At 32.2% G+C, this 20426-nt stretch overlaps 2 protein-coding genes across 9 annotated transcripts in view; one reads left to right on the forward strand and one right to left on the reverse strand.

Annotated features, from left to right (window-relative positions):
• The window catches only part of sm (heterogeneous nuclear ribonucleoprotein L), a 329990-nt gene that overhangs the window by 38358 nt on the left and 271206 nt on the right, over positions 1 to 20426 (reverse strand). For all 8 annotated transcript variants that reach the window (XM_090117346.1, XM_090117348.1, XM_090117347.1 and 5 more), the window contains 2 exons: positions 11592 to 11686; positions 7301 to 7352 (listed from right to left, as the gene is read on the reverse strand). In XM_090117346.1, coding sequence (XP_089973472.1) covers positions 7301 to 7352; positions 11592 to 11686 — 147 coding nt within the window. The remainder of the gene's footprint in view (positions 1 to 7300; positions 7353 to 11591; positions 11687 to 20426) is intronic.
• LOC149896742 (uncharacterized) overlaps positions 1 to 20426 on the forward strand; it is a 349544-nt gene that overhangs the window by 13912 nt on the left and 315206 nt on the right. The gene's annotated exons all lie outside the window — the stretch shown is intronic.

The following is a 20426-nucleotide window of genomic DNA, read 5'->3' on the forward strand; positions in this document are numbered from 1 at the left end:
CACAGCTAGTCTTAAATAAAATAAAAACAAAACTCAACACACAATACCACACTGTAATAGACCATTCTTCACATTTTATGTGCGCACTTGGAAAAATTTTGGCGTGCTACATTGCACTTAGAATATATTATTAAGAGTCATGTATGGATAAGTTTACTTTATGTTAGAACAAGTTACATAATATAATATTTTTATTACGTAACTGCGTAAAGAGGGCCATATTGTTCAAGTTTATTTATGGATGTATATTTCTTTGGCACGCTCTGTAGTTTTCGTCTTTTTGGTAGATTTTAATTTAATATATCTACACTAATATTATAAAGAGGAAAACTTTGTTTGTCTGTTTGATTGTAATGAATAGGCTCATAAACTTATGGACCGATTTTAAAAATTCTTTCACCATTCGAAAGCTACATTATCCACGAGTAATATCGGCTATATATCATCATGCTAAGACCAACAGGAGCGGAGTAATGCGGGTGAAACCGCGCCGCACAGCTAGTTTATTATAATCATGAGAGCAAACTTAACTTCAAATTACAAATTCTGAATTCCATCCCATGTGGAAAGGTATGAACTACGCGAAAATATAATAAATTAAGTAGCTTAAACAATTATTATTTTTAATTATTTCAATATAGAGTGTGACTCAATTAGTCTCTTCATGTGAGGGATCATTCTGCTGGCGAAATCAGGATTCGTTATTCATACTTATTATTTCGATAACATAATTAAATGCAATCTTATCGACCAAGCTTAGAACGTTGAAACATAGATAATGAGCTTTTTCTTCTCAAATATTAGTTGACTAACTGTTATGCTCGGCTTCAGACATCTATGGGTATGAAAAAGAGCGGCCTAATAGATTTTATGGCGAGCGAAGCCATGTAGCTACTTCGTAGTATATTAGAAATATTTCAACAGACAGCCTTACAATACATGCAATACACATTCCAACCAATTCTGCGTCCATTTTATTATTCGTTGGCACACATCCCCCCTCCCTGGACTGGTTCCAAGGATAACAGCAATACGTTAGCGAGGATTTAGGATTTTAGTGTTCATTCGCTGCTAAGATCTGGGTCGATCTTACGATATAAATATGTGTGTGTGTGTGATGAATTCCCTATGTTGTATGGACGCTGAAATCGTGCTGTTGTGTGCAACATAAAAATAAATCGAGACAATAAAGTAACTAATATCAAAGGACAAATTTTGTGGTAAATTCGCATACAAATAATATAAACACGGATAGAAAACACGTTTTAGTAAGCGTTGTTATGTGTAAAAATATAAAAAGTGAAGTGAGAGTGAAGGCAGGACAACGGCTAGTCCGAATAAACGCGAAAGTTTGTAAGAATATACAAACGAATGTTCGATACCCTTTCACGCAACAACAGATGAACAGATCACTATGAAAGTATGTTTGCTTTAAAAAAAAACATAGACTGCTTATTATTCTCTACCAAGTAGGTACCTTGCAATAAAAACCGCGGGATCAACTAGTAGCCAATAATGTCTGCATACAATTACAATCCCACCTCGTTAGTCGTTACCCATACAATAACGCGAGCGAGGTCACGGGGTTAGCTAGAGTGCAATTTCCTACCCATCCCCCCTCCCCTTTTCACCGACGCCTCACCTCCATTTCCCTTCGTGAACTTCCGTTGTGAAGACATCTAGAGCTTAGCTATGGAGGATTTTTATTCAATACGATACGATATCGTGACGATATTTATATTTATTTAAACTGATACTACAAGATTCGTTTTTAATTTGTTACTTGATACAGACACATTTTAATTGTATCGTAACGGATTTAACGAACAATTTCTCGTATATTATAAAGTTTATATTTCATTAGTGAACGACTGTTGTACAGTAAAGCATAGGTATGTGTAGAGGAAAAAAGAGATAAAAAAATACTGTAATTTTTGATTAAATTGTGAAATCATATCAACCAGTAGTGAACTGAGTAGGATTATGCTTGCAATTAGCTTGCATTTGTGTGGAAATGGTTCATTTGTATTGCAAATGTAATCTGTAGGAACAACAAATCTTACAGAAAAAGCCTTGTTTATGAGTAATGCTTTTATTGAGAATTGAATTTGGAATAACTAATCGATCGGAAAATAATTGTTTCCATTTTATTCACACTCATCGTTTTCATTGTCGTACGATACCAATATCGTCCTGTCATATCGTATGCTATAAAAGCGTTAGCTGTGGTTTTTATTACGTTTTATATGAGAGGGAAACAATATCCAATGAGTGTACGCAACTATTCAGAAAGTTGGAAGTATTTTTTAATCTCCGTGTATTTTTCTTGGGCATTATAATATTAAAACGGCTTTTTTCATAACAATTTTATCTTCTCGTTACTTACATGTGATAATAATTGATATAGGGCTGATTTTTCAATCCTTGGTTAAAACTTATACGTCGAATAGTGTATAAAACTACCATTTTAAAAACGTATTCTAATTGCCCATATTTGACAGTTTACGTGACATTTTAATATTATCGTGTAATACTTTATTGGACGGATAAGTTTTATCCAAGCATTGAAAATCAGCACATAATGTAGTAAACTACAATAAACTAACAAATAAAGGATTATGGACCAATTTTCGACTTAATTAAGGCTAAAATTTCAAGGTAATCATGACATTACCGTAACGTCATGGAGTAAGGCGACGATTCTGGTATCTTTGAATCTTGCCAAAGAAGTTTTCCATTTTTATTTTCACAATTTAAACAAATAGTTATCTGTACTGATAAAATTACTCAGTCAGGAATAATTTTATTGGATATTTATATATTTTTTAAAATGAAACGCACTTAATCTACAAGTACTCTGGCATTTTTATTAAAGAAACAAATGTTACAGTTTTGTATGTGAATAAATCGCGCTTTAAGCCCGCACCATACGGACCGCTATTCAAAAGGAGTCTATAAAACTATTGTACAGTTTCCAAAGCGACAGATATAAATTTAGGCAATATTTTTCGTGATACCGAAGAGCTTGAATAAGCGGCGTCGTTTGTAACAATACTGGACCTCGTCCTCGTGAAATATTGAATACAGTAGGTACTTTAGTATATATATTTTTGTATTTTTTTTTAGACATCCGTTCCTAGCATCATTAACAGATTAAAATTTTCGCTTTCATCTCGCGATTTGTTTAACGTCCCAAATTGTGACGTCACATTCTCGCAACCCCATTACGGCAACATAACTTTTAATTAGACCCGCGCCAAAAGTAAGTACCTATTTCATTATATTCACATACTGAGCAGATGGCAATTATGTGGCTATGAATTTTTTTGTACTTGTTTTGTGAATAATTTAATTTGTTTGTCTTTATTTCTTCTTTATACTATGTACTTAAAAGGGGGTACATTAAAAAGTTAATTAAACAAATTAGTCATCACGGAAAGTCTTCAAATTGGTACATTGTACTAACTTTCATATGTATTTCATAAAAAAAAAATTGTTTCCACATTACAAAATACTAACACCAATCTTTTTTTTCTTATATAACTTAGGCTTTTATACAATTTCATCTAATTTTAAACAACATACTGGGTATATACTCCTTCTACCCTACATAAGTTAATCCTGTACCACCAACCTACCAATTCAAACTCAAACTCAACATACAATTAGACTCCTTCTAGAAGCACTTTTGAATCGTCATAACATATTTTAACATTTACCACTGTAAAAATGCAATGACGTAACGAACCGAATCAACAATCTACCAATTACCGCAAATGACGTCACGATATTCAAGTCGCACACACATCCATACGCCATTAATCATAGTCCAATAGCAATCGACTCCACGGTGATATAGCCCAGCTTGATTTATATGCAGAATCGGTGCAAATGTATGCAAAGTGCTGGAACATTCGAGATTTTTCCATTTCCACCGAGGAAGGCCATTAGACATTTCTAAAGGGGCCAATTGTGAGGCGCGAACAGAATTAATACGGGAAAGAACGGGGTAATGCTAATTTGCGGCTTTCCTAAATGGTTTGACATTTAGAGGTGTTTAGTTCTTTTGGTATATGTTTTATTCTTTCTATTATCTTAGCAGTTCATCAGTATCTATTCAATATCAAAGACAGAGAGGTATTCATTTCGTTTCTTATTATCTGTTCTATATATATGACGATTAGTCGCAATTCTTTTAAGAGAACTATAATGTGGTCGTTTCTGTGCTGCAGTGATTAAGGCGTGAATCGGGTAGAATGACCTTTTAATACCGAAAATTAACTCTAGTTATAACCGTTTTTCTTCTTAGATTCTTAATGTACATATCTAAAAAAAATGTATATTAAAGTTTCGAATATGATAAAGGGCATGATTGTTTTAATTTGTTTATTTTACAATCAGGTTTTTGGGAAAAAAATCATGAACTGAGGTAGATTTTTGGACTTTAAACCAAAACGCTAAGTCAATATAACGTCAATTATTGTAGTATTTTTACAGTGTGTTTATGAAATTGAAACACAGGGCATGGTTGTTTTAAATTTTGATTCCATACCCAAATATCATTTTAAATAATTTTTATACGTACTTTTACTACGGTAGATTCGCGCCGGTCCCCCGATCCCGCCTTGTAAATCGTCGTCAAGGTCGCTAGCCCCTATTAACGCCTTAACAAGTAAGTGTATACGTTCAAAATAAGGTACCTATAGTTATCTTTAAGACTACTAAGAAAATATAAGTCTGGCAAGGCAGGACAAACACCTTACACAATTAAAGAAGATAGATCAATGAAACAGACGTAAAATTAGCATCTATCCATCTGAGAAAGGTACCTATATATCGATCTTCACATTTTTATTGTTTTAAAGTATATTGCTATTTATACTGAGGTAAAGCTGTATTTTCTGATTAAAAGCTTAAATCTAAAAGGGTCGAAAAGTCTATCCCTATGTCCTTACCGCGTAAAGCCGCCTAGCGAAACATAAAAAGTCTCTAGTCTTTCAATAGATCTACCAATCAAAACGTATCTCTTGCCACTTAAAATTCAACTCTATCGTTATTGATTTAAGCTTCAAAATTGATTATCACCTTAGCGTTAAATTTCCCGAAATCTAGGCATAAATTTCGTATGAAAATAACTTGAAATTAAACAAAACAAAGGTCCCACCGTTTGCCACATTACACTTCATGACTGTCAACTATTATGAGCGATTCACAAAAGGAAAGCTTTTAAGCGTTCCTTCTTTTTACAGCGGCGGTCCATTGTCGAGTTTACAAAGTAGAATTGATTCTTTTAAAAGACTTTTTATTCTTTTAAAAGACATTTTTATATACTTTCATTTTTATGACGTCGACGTTGGATTATGTTAATGCTTTCTTTCCTGTCTGATCTTTGTGATACATTTCTATGCTATTGTTTCCATCAGTCTGTATTTATTAATATGTGAAATTGCTATGTCGAATGTGATGAGTCCGTAATGAGTAGGTTGTGGTGCGCTTGTTTTAATATTTGTTAACATGCATGCTACAAATATATATAAATTGCATGCATTTCGGTACAGGTACTTCTCACTCTTTGAAAAATTGTTTTTAAACGAAAATAAATGTCCTTTAAAGCAAAATAGAGTGAAAAGTTTAAAAAAAAAGGATTTACAACGCAGAATAATTAAATTAAAATACATATTTCGTCATATCTTGCCAGTATTAACAATATATATATAGTACATAAGTAAGAAGAAATTTTTCACTTTCACTTATTCATACATATATAGGGTCAACCGGGGCAAATGCAACTATGGGGCTATGGCAACTAGTTATCATAACTAATTTATTAGAGTTGTTGTAATAAATCGCCACCTATGATTCAATAGCTCAACGACTAATAAATCTTACAAGTTATAGATGGTGCCCCTACGATGAAAACTATTTGATTGATAGGCCATTGTGTCAAACCGCTATTTTGAAGTTGGTGTGCGTAAAAACAGGTGTCGAGTTTTGCAGACAAAAAAATTGTTTAGGAGTGATTTTTTGCAGGTGTTTTTGATTGGACACGATTATCACAAGCCGTTAAGCATATTTCATTTATATTTTTAGTGCGTTAGTTGACTCTATTTTGTGTTATTGATGCAGTTACAATTGCCTCATGAAAATTTCACTGTGGGGTTATTGCAACTGTGAGGTTAGTTACAATAGCCCCTTATATTTTTGTATGAAACTAAAAACACTAGTGATGTGACAGTGTCGATATTTTTATTATGTATCCTTCTTGGTAGTCAAAATATATTTTCTTTATGATTAATTAAAGAAGAACCATCGATTATTTCTTCGATATTATACCCAGAGACGGGTTCATAAGTAAAATTCAAATTAGATAAAGCGTGGTTAAAGAATATAAGTAACTAAAAACGATAGGTAGGATAGTTCTGTGATTGTTCAAGTAATTTTTAGTAAACGGTTGATTAACTAATAAACGTATTTTGTTTGGTTTACGTTTTTAACAATATTTAACACAAAGAATATTATTTGTTCTGACCAAAAACTAAAATTGACTTAGTAGGTAGTACACTTATTTTTTTTGTTGCGATTTAAAGTGGTAAATCAAAGTAGGTACATGAGTTTTTCCTCTAAATAATGCGGCGCCATCTACGATCGCAACGTTATTGTATAGATAACGTTATTGTATATATATATAGAATAATAAAAATATATCGATGAATAAGTTTTTTGCATTCCCCACACTAATTCTCTAACAAATAGTTGCATTTGCCCCACAATCAGAAAAATAAGATTTTTCCTGAAAACTCGTTCTTGCTACACGGTAATCCAGTTCAAAATCCTATGAATAACATGAAATCTCATAAATATATTCTATATTCGTTGTTTTATATGAAATAGAAGAAGAGCTATGGCAGTTAGTTGCATTTACCCCCGACTAGGGGTTAATGTAACTTTTTCTACCAATTTTAGGAAATATTCTCACTACCAGTTATTTATAAGACTACTGTATTGCTTGATTGGTTGAAAATAATCTTGAATAAATACAAAAATCACTAAATGGGTCAAATAAATGACCAAATATAAAAGGAGATAACTGCAACCGATCAAACTTGAAACTTGTTATTTTTTAGTTGCATTTGCCCCGGTTGACCCTATGTGTTATTTCCTCGGACGCTTTGCGAAAGATATCGGAAAATCATTGTTTTCACAAGCTTCTTTTATAAATTATTTTCATATTAATAAATTAAGTTATTAATAACGGGCAAGATAAAGCTAATTTTCTTATATAATAATAAATGATACTCACATGTGTAGTCCCAACTGTCTTGGTCATTTTTGAACACGTTCAATCTTTCAGGCTGAAAAGATATAGAAAAAATGTTTTAATTTTCAGTTTTAAAGCGATGAAAATGCTAAAACATATTTGAAAAATTTTAAAGATAAAATTCGATCATCAGGCGGCATTCGAACCTGCGTCTCTTTACGGTAGGTACCTACTACCGTGTTGCTCATAACTCAAATATAATAAAAATACATCATAGGTATTGTATTTCAAAAAACTATAGGTATACATGTTTTATATCTGTGTGTGTTTGTGTGTAAAGTGATCGAGGGTACGAGAAATAATTGAAATAGGTTATTGGAGACTTTTTTTCGATTTATCATCTAAATGTTTGCTATTTAAATACGTCATTTAGGTACATAATTATTGCTCCATATCCTTTGACTTGTAGGAGACAAGTCTTCCTACAAATGGTGTCAAACAAACGTAATCCGACCATTTAAAAAATCCCCGTCTCGCACGTGATACTTCTTTTACTTTACAAAGAAATCCAATTCAATGGTAACCTTCCACAATTGTCAGTGTTTTAAACCTCCATTATTTAATTCGCGTAACAAAAGGACTCGGAGTGAAACGCATTAAGCGAACGGTGAAAAGAAATCTCTCTGAGTTTGAGTGACGTTATTGTAGCAAATGATATCGATTTAAAATATGGTAGTTATCGCTTTAAACTGAACAAAATTAATTTAATGTTATAAGCACAGAATACATAATAGTAGCTAAACGCTACAGAACGGACACTCTCCGCCTCCCGCCAAAATTAAACTTACCTCACCCCGCGCGATCAGACATAAAATGGGCCATATTTTTCTACAAGGACGATACGCACCGAAGATTGACAACATTAATCAAATTGACTTAAAGTAATTTTATTATTTTGGATTTGTGATTATCGTTTTTCGTAGAAAATGGTTAGATATTGTGCTGTTTACGGATGTATTTCATCAGAAAAACGCGAATTTTTTTTTACGCTAGTCACAAATGTGCCAACCATAAAGCGTTAACACACACATTTGCAGTCTCTACAGTGTGACTGTCAAAACGATTATTTTGTATGGAGTGTCCGGGGTGTGGTTATAAGATTAATAGATTAATATTTTTTTCTATTATAAAAATCGAAAAGTGAAATTTACGAAATTCTCTATTATCGCTAATGTTATAAAGTAGTCTAGTCTGTTTATCTGTCAGTCTCTTCTTCACGCATCAACCACTGAACTGATTGGGATGAAATTTGGTTTAGAGATAGTTTGAGACCTGAGAAAGAACAGAGAATAGGTTTTGTCCCTGAAATCCTACGGGATCAGGAACTATACGGTTTTCTTTTGTCTACGCGGGCGAAGTCGCGGGCAAGAAGCTTGTTAAATTTCAAATTAAAAATATAATATAAATATTTATCGTACATACGTTATTAATTCACTATATTGTGACGATGAATATCTTCGCAAATATCTAGAAACAACGCATTCAGACAAAACTTATCGTTCAAAAGCCCGCACTCAAATCTTCTTATCATATTGAAATCTACAATGACAGATAGAGCCGTTTTTATTGTGAGTTTATATGTATGTATAACCCTTGTAAATATATTTTTCTATAAAAATGTGTACAATACTATATCTGTATTTCAATGACCTATCTAGTAGCAAGTGATTTTATTTTTCCTACTAGATCTTATGCCTACCTGTTGCATTATATGACTAAATATAATATAGGCATAGGTATATAATATAACATACCTATCGAAACGGTACCGATTAATAAAGTGACTAGGCTGCTAATTGAACAATTTATTAATTTACAATACCTATTAGAATTTCCCCAGTGTATTGTATGCCTAAATCACACCTGTTTAATTATCTCCCCGTAGACTCATAAAAGAGGTCTTAATTAACAATTAATTAATCATATTTTTTTTTTCAATTAAAAACGAACCCGTCACGGTATACAATGTATTTCTAAAAAATAACAATAGCATTTGTATCTATTGTTAACATTTTATCGTAACGTTAAAACGGGACTCTTATTTTTTTTTTTGTAAAAAAGTGTTGTCATCAAAACAAGTGAATAACAAGGCTATTAATCTTCGTTACTGTTTCGATGCATTAACCTACATCAAACAAGCGAATGCTTATTCTAACCCCACTAGGTATGTCAAATTATTTTAGAGTAAACTATAAGCATATTAAATTCAACTTTTCCGATTTAATCTGAAAAAAGCTTTAAAGATTAATCCTCGAAAACAAAATTAAAGTGCGGTTCATCAATTCCATTACGTACAAATAAATAAAAAAATTTACTTTTACAGTGGAATATAGTTACCAAATTTATTTATTTGTAAAACATTTTATAGAACAACGCGCGGTTTTATGAATAGCGAAATATCTATTTTTCAATTCAGTTATCAACAAAAAAGAAACATATTTTTCAACGTCAATAACTCGTCAGTTTATTTTATGTTCAAATTTTTGGGATGCCATTCCTCAAATGAAACAACAAATTTATTTCAAACCTAAAAAAATCAAGTCTAATTTAAAGCTAGAAAAAATATGAGACTAATATAACAAAAAATCTTGTTTAATTATTAGTTTATTTATTCATCGTTTTTTTAAAGTGAAACTTTTATTACATCGTCTCAAACTTTTTGGTCTGTGTAGCGCACGTCGCGTGACGGTCGGCTGCCGAGTAGGTATAAAGCAGTGTTCGGAGTCATTATCGTACAAATACGATAATTTTGTGCCTAAGTTTCACTTTTACCGTGGTTTCATAAAACCACACAACATTTTTTTTAAATATTAATAAGAAATGAAAAGACAACTAAGTAGATAATAATATCGTACAGATTTCATTTATCACAGTCGATATTTCACCCGCGTTCCACTGCACGTATCGCCATGAAACACACATTCGACAAATCCGCATTTTGATACGAGAACCTCGCGATATACAAGCAATACATCAAGAAGACAGCCCGTTGCCTATTATAATAATACAAAGTAGCGTAACATACTTAGTTGTTTATATCCCCATTTTATCATCTCTGTAACATGCAATTTTCGCAGCCAACAAAACGTTTTGAACCGCGGGCGAGTCACAAAGGAGAAATGTTTAAACGGCCCGCGGCTCACGACCCGTGGCCCGCGAGCCGGGTTAATAACGCGAAAATGTAGGCTTTATGGCGTGTAGTAACACTATTGCTTGCGTTTTTCATTTTGTGCTATTATAGCCATTTGTTTAGTGTCATTTTGTTTGTTTTTGTTGTTCATATAACAAATAGGTTAGCTGTAAAGCTATATTGTGTGTTTGTTTTATTCAAGCGTATCGGGTTACTTTTCAATGTTATAAATGATATTGATATCAACTTACAAATCATTGCATGTTTCACTAAAATCAATTCAGTAATTAAAAATATATCGGCCAAAGTATTACCGGTCAGTTTACATATTTACGAGTATTTCAATTTGTTGTTACAATGTAGTGTAAAGTAAAACATGGAAGAATAATGTAGGTACCTAAAACGTATTTTGTCGGGTACCCTTTACGGGTCACGTGATGGGTCATTCAATGAAATGGGTTACATTCTGTAAGTATATCCCACATAGGTCTCACGTAAATATTTATGAGTACCGAGAAATCATATAAAAGCTAAACATTTGTATATTAACACACAGTCTTCTTGTACAAAGTTTAAAGTGTTCCCTCCACGTATAGCTCGGCTACATATATCGTGGTTCCCGTGTCACAATGCGGATTTGTCGAATGTGTGTTCCATTGCGATACGTGCAGTGGAACGCGGGAGAGAGGCGTTAGAGTAAGAAGATCGAAATTCAAGGATAAGAAATATAAATATGCATTTATTACCTTTTGTAATATCAGAGGACAGTGTCTTCCCTCAAAATGTAAGTTTACTTCGTACTAAATAATGATAATTTTAATTAGGAATGCCTACCATATTATATTTTACCATTCGACGACATGATAACCGCATATATCCGTCTGGAACTGCGTGTATGTGTTCAAGAGTGTGTGTAATGGGTCCTCTTCATAATCGACATCGTTGGCCCAACAAATGATCGTCGATGTTTTCCGCCATTAAGACGATTACATATAATAATCATGACGGCCGATCATAACCATTTAGCGCCTCTACACTATCGTGATTGCCTCTACTCGCCCAACACTGCCCATTGTGAAGAGGGCCCATAATATATTCTATCTTTACTACCAAATAATTATAAAACTAAATTAATATTCTTACCTTAGCATATTCAATCTTGAGCGTACAGCATCCAGAGTAAATGTCACACCCGTGGAGGGCTTCTTTCGCGCGCGTCGCTGACTCGACACTTTCAAATTTGTGGCAGACTGGTTAAGGATAATTCTCATATTTTTGGACACACATATTAATTAAAAATTAAAGATAAATATACGTCTTCAAATCTAAAATTTAATAATTTAAACAATACGCTAAAAGAAAACACATATTTTGAGAGTTAACAAAATTTCAGAGTTTATACATACTGTATCAATAATCATTTTAATACGATGTGTTAAAATATTTGTAAAGAAAACCTTTATAATTATTTAAATCAAAAAGAAAATTGAGACCATTGACAAAAGCACAGTTTGATATTCTTCTATTTACCTTTATAGTTTTTTAAATTAAATATTGTATTTTATATTGAAACTTATTATAATGGCAGGAACAATGAAATCGTTAAATTCAGATTGATTCAGACCCATAAATTCAATAACTTGTTGACAATGTTTCGTTATACGTTTATGCAAATTAGTTGAACACGCATGAAAACATAAAAATAAATAAAATACAACATGAAAATAACGATTTGTACATTCAAGTAGTATTACAAATTGATTTACTAACATGATCGTAAAAAACATGTGTTGTAATGTAGCGTATGTAAGTATATTTTTAATAGGTGTTGTAAAAAAATATATCACAAAACACAGCGAAAACATTTTGATGCAGTTTCGACTTTTACTATCAATTCGCTGAGCCGATTTTAATGGAATGAACTAGAATGATAGTTTATCTTTGAGTATGTCATGAGAGCTTTTACTACATCACTACATAGTATACCTTAACAAAGTCGCTTTCTCTGTCCCTATGTCCCTATGTATGCTTAAATCTTTAAAACTACGCAATGGATTTTGATGCGGTATTTTAAATAGATAGAGTGATTCAAGAGGAAGGTTTTAGTAGATATATAATTTATTATGTTTTAGACAAACCGGACGAAGCCGCGGGCGGAGAGCTAGTTTTTTATATAACTTTTACAAATGCAATCTTTCAGAAAAGTTCTCTCTGTTAAAGTTACTTTATCAACGAAAATATAAAAAAAATTATTACTTAAACCTTCCAAAACACAGACAAAATCCGGCCTATTTAAAAAATCTTAAATTCAACCAATAAACAATTTCCACTAGATTGAAACATACAACTTTCCATCAATCAATATCTGATCAAACAGAAAAAAAATAGTTTAGGAGCCGACTTGAAAATTGTGTTCATCATCTATTACACCAAACGAATATATTTATTTATATTACGCCTCAAATGTTCAGTATTAACGTGCGTCCATCAATATCGAGCGGAAGCGAACGATTTGTAGTTCTGCAAAATCGATTAATCATCGTTCGAATATAAATAAACACGCTCTAACATCGAGTATAAAATCGATAAACAAATCGATTGATGCGATTCGCAATGATGAAAGCTTGAAAGTGGGAAGTGAGAAAAATACGAATTTCCACTGAAATTAAGTTTTTATAGTTTCGTTGGTAATGTCCTAATTTTGTTATTTATATAAGAGTATCAATCATGTAATTCAGAAGTAAATAAATATGTATGAATGATGCAACACTTTTTTAAGAGTAAGATGGGTAACCAGGTATTGAAAACTTTGAATATTTTACTTGTTTATAAAAGGTATTCAATAAATTACTTTCACGTATCACACTATTTATAATATAATAAACGAGTATTATAATGATTTGTTAATTTAAGTATGATTGTTATACGTCTATACCGTACTGAAAGTCAACCAAAAGTCGTCAGAAAGCAAAAGGTCGAAATTCATTGACCGATGTTAATCAACAAAAAAAAAACAACATTACTTACACCTAAAAATACGGCCAATCTTTAATTCGAATTCGTGTACAATTTACGTGTAAAATAAATTTAAACTTCATCTTGTTTTTATTCGTCCAATCACCTCTCGGACGAACTGACGACCTTTGGCTTTGCACATGACGTTCGTAGTTACACCGTAACGATTAGTTACGTGCATTAATTTTGATTTTAAGTTAATACTATTGTGTATGTATGTTAGGTTGAGTTTTTTTTAAGTAGAAGAAGTGTCATATGTGCGGATTGAAGAAAACAATTAGATATTTTACAAATAAATATGTGCAAGTCTTCATTAACCGACATAAATTAATACCAAAAGTTTAAAAGCATCATTCCTATGATCCTACTTTATTTTGCTTATGTTTTTTTCCCGGAATGTTCATAGATTTTGTATACAAAATCAACATTGTTTAATGCTGGTCCATTATAGAAACCGCAAGAACACGTTACCTACTCGTCAAGTAGGTACTACTAGTCAAAATTAAAAAATATTTTCTTTCTATTGAATAAAACGCGGTTAAGATTCGTTCTTCTTTTCTAAATGTTTAACACAAGCAAATACAATATATTTTCTTCCCAAATAATTTGAAAAAATAAACTATTTTAACATTTCGATTACGCTACGGTGTAACAGACGGCCACCACGTGCTCAAATACATCAAACGGGCGCGCGTCACACGCCCGCCGTAAATCAATTTGCAGAAAAAATATTCTATTCATATGTCTCTTGTATATCGACTAAAAATAAACACGTATGAATAAAGTTTTTTTGTAGTTACGTTACGTACTCGTTTATTGAGAGTGGATTGTTTTGTGCGATCGTTAAATCGAAATTCTCACAATAGAAGATTAATTTGAAAAACTATTTGTTTCTATAGAAAGACTATTTTGCAATTTCACTCGCAAGGAAGCTAGAAGCTATATAAATATAGGCACAGATTAGTTAATATTTAGTTTATTTACTACTTATAGGTACATAACTGTTGGTCATAATCTGCTTATGAATCAAAGCAACAGGTGCAGTAAATTTAGTAAACAAGAGAAGATCTTTAACCAATTCAAAAAGCCAAAGTATAGATCCGCAACTATATTTTATTATTGATAATTTTACTACCCAAAAAATCCTCATAAAAATGCTACGTCATTTTTCAAACTACCCACTTACTACCTAGCAAACTACCCATTACTATACAATAAAAACCTACAATATAACCCTCCGTTTACAACCTACAATCTCATTTCCGCTCGAGACGCCGTCCGCGACGCACGTCCTGACTCCCTCTCGCGGCAAGCATCACAAAAAATGCCCATTAATCAAACACGTGCGTTCATTCAACGGATTCCTCATTATCTCCGAAAAGCGATCCATCACACGGCCGTTTGAAATCCGTTGATTTATTTATACATTAGATTTTATAACTGCCTCTTTTTTCAACGCTCGCACGATGAATCATTCTCTATTTTCGTAGCTGTTAAAATGATATTCATCTTGATAATCTCGGGAACGGATAATTTGTAAATACACTTGTCACGATGGATTTTCAAGCGAGCCGGAGACTAATTGTGTGAATTTGTAAGGAATTTCGCTTTACGCTTTGTTGAAAAATCATTGGACTGATAGTGATAAAATTTACACTATGTGCTGTCCTCATTTTTTACAACAAAATATATGCTTTTTAACTAATGAATTTGCGGAAAAAGTAGACAAACAACTAAATAGCTAACTACATTAATTAAAATATCATACTCACGACGAAAGTGCTATTAAAATATCTTTAATATAATAAATACGTCAATAAAAATATCAACTTCCTTGCAAAGTGATTCTTCCTTCCTCAAATCTATCACATTGACAAGTTCCATCGAAATCCATCAACCGGTAGCGGCGTGAAAAGACAAACAGACATACACTCACATTGACATAATATAATTACGAATTACTGAGAAACCTAGTATTAGTATGAAATACTTAGAAACTTTGTAAGACTAACAAACTAAAATTAAAAATGCATCCTTAAAAAAAATTCACAAAATTGAATCGTTACATCTCTCGCTTGAACGGCGTCGACATTTTTACGTTTGTCGATAAAAATCCGTCACGAGCGGAAATAAACTTTAAAACCGTACATTTAAAGTTGAAAATGTTATTTATTGATATTTAACGATTGCGCTCGTAAATGCGTTGTTAAAACAAATGAGCTGAGTGGAGATACGGGGCGCGTTGCTAGTTAAGGCGATAATATTGAAGATTGATTTATATGCTATTTTAAGCACACGGTTTTACGTAGTATCCAAATAAGAAATAACGAAAAATTATACTTTAAAGAGAACAGAATTTTCATATTATATCAATCAACTCAAAAACTACTGTCGATGGTGAAAATTCATTCAATCAAAAAAGAAATGAAATGAAATGAAATGAAATATGTTTATTGTGGATACATAAAAAAAATACAAATAAAAAAAGGCTACATTTTTACTTTGAAATAAAGTCGAAAATCATTTCTTACTTATTCTAGTGTCAATAAATAAACAATTCATACTATTCTATCAAGAATTGATACCATTTTAGTCATGAAATCTTCTACTATAGTAAATTCAAATAAAACCTCGACCAATAGCACGGCATCTTTAAATTATGAGACGTTCACCTTAATCGCATGGACCCGTGTCACTAACGCACCGTTGGATTACAATTTTTACCTACAAGTGTATATAATATATAGTCTCGGCCCTTATACGCACCCTTGTCAAACTCCCAACTAAAGGTGATGTAAATTTCTTCACGAGATAATCTCGGAAACGCTATAAAAGCAATAAAAGTTCTATCTTGAATGTCTGCCTATTGAACGTATAAGAAATCGAATTTAAAAGAGATCTGATAGGTGTAGAAATGGCATTAAACATTTAACAAAATTCAGAACTCAGAGCGTATGTACCTGTGGTCTGAAATTAAAATTTTCGACAAACATAGTTATGAACTAAGAACCATCTCGATAGAACATACTTTCAATTAAAACAAATCGTGTTCAATTCAGTACATCCGTATACACATTACAGACATAAAAAGTTCTTGGCATTTTTTAAATTTGTTAAGTACAAATTTACTTTTTTGCAATCTTATGCCAATCCTGGAGCAAACTAGCTCTAAAAGATAAGCTACACAATAAACGATCATGGTTTACGTACCAGACTTTTATATTAGTAACATTAGCACGCCCAAATTGCCCTTAAACTTCCCTGAACCTAGGCCTTTTGTTTCCCTTAAAGACTAGTTTACGTACAATATGCCTAGCTTTACTTTTTGTTTCTTCTAACAGACTGGCTACTTAAAGTCTTAAAATATCTCAAACTAAATTACCGACTAGAGGTACCCTAGAGGCACGAGCGCAAGGCCGTCTTTCAAAACTAAAAATTTTAATTAAGCACTTAAAAAAATGATGCCACGCGTTCCTGAATGAAGGCATTCAGGTCTTGAGAAATTTCTTTGAAATACTCCCGAGTATTTTGCGTTATATTCAAGAAATAAGAGGCTATAGTGAATAGGACATTATATCTTTAATAAGACTATCTATTCAGCTGATGATTTTAACTAGAAATGGAAGTTAGAGAGATCCTTATCAATATATTTGAAACTAGCGGTCCGCCCCGGCTTCGCCCGGTACATAATATTTACGTTTTCTCTACATAAGAACCATCCTCGTACTTCAAGGAATATAATAAAAAAAGAATTATCGAAATCGGTTCAGCCGTTCTCGAGTTATGCGCTTACCAACACATTTTGCAATTCATTTTTATATATATTTGAAATAAGAAATTGCGAGATTAATGCAATCTTCTTGGGTGTTATTTCTTCATGTAAAGTTGTTTTCCAGGCGCGTATTTTCAAGAGCTATTCACTCATTAATTAGGTACGTAAAATTTCGTATTATTGAGATTTTATGATTGATCTGAATTATGCCATTACATAAAAACCAAGTACGCACTAACTTCTACAACAGAACTTCTTAACTATACCTACCTACAACAAAATTTATTTTGAAAAATCTTACTTACATCAGCAATCATTTTTCAGTAAATTCGTAATACGAATAGTTTCAAAAATACCTGTCTAACCATAATAAAAATAAAAATAATATAAGCGCATTATTTTATTCGTAACCCTAAAAACGCAAACAAAACACGACCCCATTCCATCTTCATATTTTTTCATCACCTAAAGATGAAATGTGTCTCGAAGACACCTAGTATCACTTCCATACAACAAAAAACCGACCCTATTACATTAATGTAGAGTTTAATTTTGCATACATTTGCTCAATACAAATTTATCATAGAGAAACTTATCTTATTCCTTTATGAATAGGGATTATATTTAGTTGTATTCATTGCCGACTTGTATATTATTATAAAGAGCCACTATCAACATTACGAGTGTGTATTTATGTGCCCTTTTTTCACTGTTAACGATAGGTGCTTGCGGATAAATATAAGGGTATGGTCGTATTATGAGCGATTTAATTAAATATTCCATATAATTTTTATTTTTATTATCTGACATTTCCCCATTTGTTCTGGAATTTAAACTCCACTACGTAACATTTATTTCTTACTGCAATAAAACAACACGAAAGTATGTTGCACACAAAAAAACTATTAAATACTATTGAAGTGAACTAAAACCCATGTGTGATAAATTTCTAAATTATTTCATTTCACCCATAGTTTAGTTAATTAATTAAACAAACAAATATGAAATAACCTTTTATTGAAACCACTAGCGGTCCGCCCCGGCTTCGCCCGTGGTACATGTTTACGTTTTCTCTACATAAGAACCATCCTCGTACTTCAAGTAATATAATAAAAAAAGAATTATCGAAATCGGTTCAGCCGTTCTCGAGTTATGCGCTTACCAACACATTTTGCGATTCTTTTTTATATATAAGATTAGCGTATCAGTTTTTTTAAAGTTTCCTCTGTATTTTTTAATGACTGAACGGATTTTTATGGCAATTTACTGGATTCTACAGTTTGTAAAGCAACATATGAGTGTTTTAAAACGGATAAAAAAATAATTATTTACAACTAAATAACGCATGAACGAATTTTAACTAATTTTGTTTCTTGGATTTATCTCGTACCTATAAGCAATAATAACATTAAAAACAAATAGAAACACATCCGCTACAACTATCACCTCTCCCGCTACGCCGTTGAAAAATATACACCTTCGGTTTAGAATTATATGGTTTTTCTCTTGAGAGCTTTACACGTGTATCCAAAGATATTACACACGAACTGATCGTATTACTTTTGTATAATACATATATGTAGACGAGCGTATAACACTTATTTTTTATAGCTAACACGATTTGAAATTAGTTTTATGTTACGTTATAGAGGTTTATTCCTATGAGATTTGATTTTGTAGATAGACCAACAATTGCTTTTAAAACTGTGTTATCAGATTCAAATATGATTGATGTCAGAATAGTGATAAAAAACTTGGAAATATATCTGTGGCATCTGGGAGACACCTGTTAACTCCATTTTTGGCAAAATTTTGTTAAATACATGTTTGATAAGTACAGAAAGCGCAGATTTTTTTGATCCAGGCGTGATATCTCTACGTCCACGGGAAGTAAATGAAAAAAAAATGTACACTCCTGTTAAATCCAAGATTTTTTGCTACAATCAAGATATATTATAATTATCATTAATATAGCATAGTAACTTTTGATGCCAAACCTGATAACTAATATAACAATTACATAAATGTTAATTCCAAGCTTTATGCCTATGGACTAAAACTTGTTAAGTCCCAGTTACCGCGTATGTACCAAAAACATGAGATACCTACATGTTAATTATTGCAACTTATCAGATTTGGATTTATATTTCCAATTTGGTATATATAACGGTGACTACTAAATAATTAAAATACAGTGTTATTTTAATGTAAATATCTATTTATTTTCAAAATAACCACCATTTTGCCGATGGGGGATAAATGATGTGGCTCCGGGGCGACTAGGAGAGTAAACTCTATCGTTATGGCGGTTATGAGACTGTTCAATCGGAAAAATTTCTTCATCTGTGAAAAAAATATTTTTCCATGCTTCACCAGCGGAGCGCGCTTTCAGTAAGCGACATATTATTTCAAGGAGTATTTTTTTATCTTTATCACCCAACCGCTGCGCTTTTCGCAGCTTGTATGCTGTTAACTTGAGCTCATTTTTAACAACTCGTTGCAACGTTGAATGACTTACACCTAAATCTCGAGCCATTTTTCTTACCTTGGCTTGTGGATTGCGGGTCAATCTTTGTTTGACGATATGTCGAAGCCTAGGCGTCCTCAGAGTTCTTTTTCTGCCTCTTCCCGGACGATCACCAAGATGGCCAAGCACATCGTATTAAAGTCGCAGTATCTCGCACTGCCGCTTACCATATAAGGATATTATTGCAAAAAATTACTAATTTTTAATTTATTCTCTTCACAAATAACTTTAAGTTGGCGCCAAATCATGTGAAAATAATAATTAAAAAACAAAAGCAACGCAGCATGTCCCATTTTTTAAATTTATTATTTTCAAATTTGTCAACGTAATTTAGAACCATCCTGTATATTACCTGTTATGTATTGTATTGCATTGGCTCAAAAATCTACCGAAATCCACCACAAGTTTCTCGTGCCAGGTCACACTCATTTTATTAGAGTGTGACGGTGATCATGCGTTGATAGAAAGATTTGTTAAAGAGTACAACCGAATATTGCAGTTGAATGTTATAAAAATGACAAGCAAAAATTTCTCGGTGTTTATGACACAAACCGAATTTTACGGTTTTTCGAAACTACTAAGAATTTTGTCAAAAAAAATATTGACATTTCAAAACAATCTTTTGCTTGGAAAAGTATTTTCTGGCTAAAATTTGAAAAAAAAT

The sequence above is a fragment of the Colias eurytheme genome, chromosome 27 (assembly GCF_061535395.1).
Source record: "Colias eurytheme isolate Ceu_HAF_F1 chromosome 27, ilColEury1 Martin Lab GWU primary, whole genome shotgun sequence".
NCBI lineage: Eukaryota > Metazoa > Arthropoda > Insecta > Lepidoptera > Pieridae > Colias > Colias eurytheme.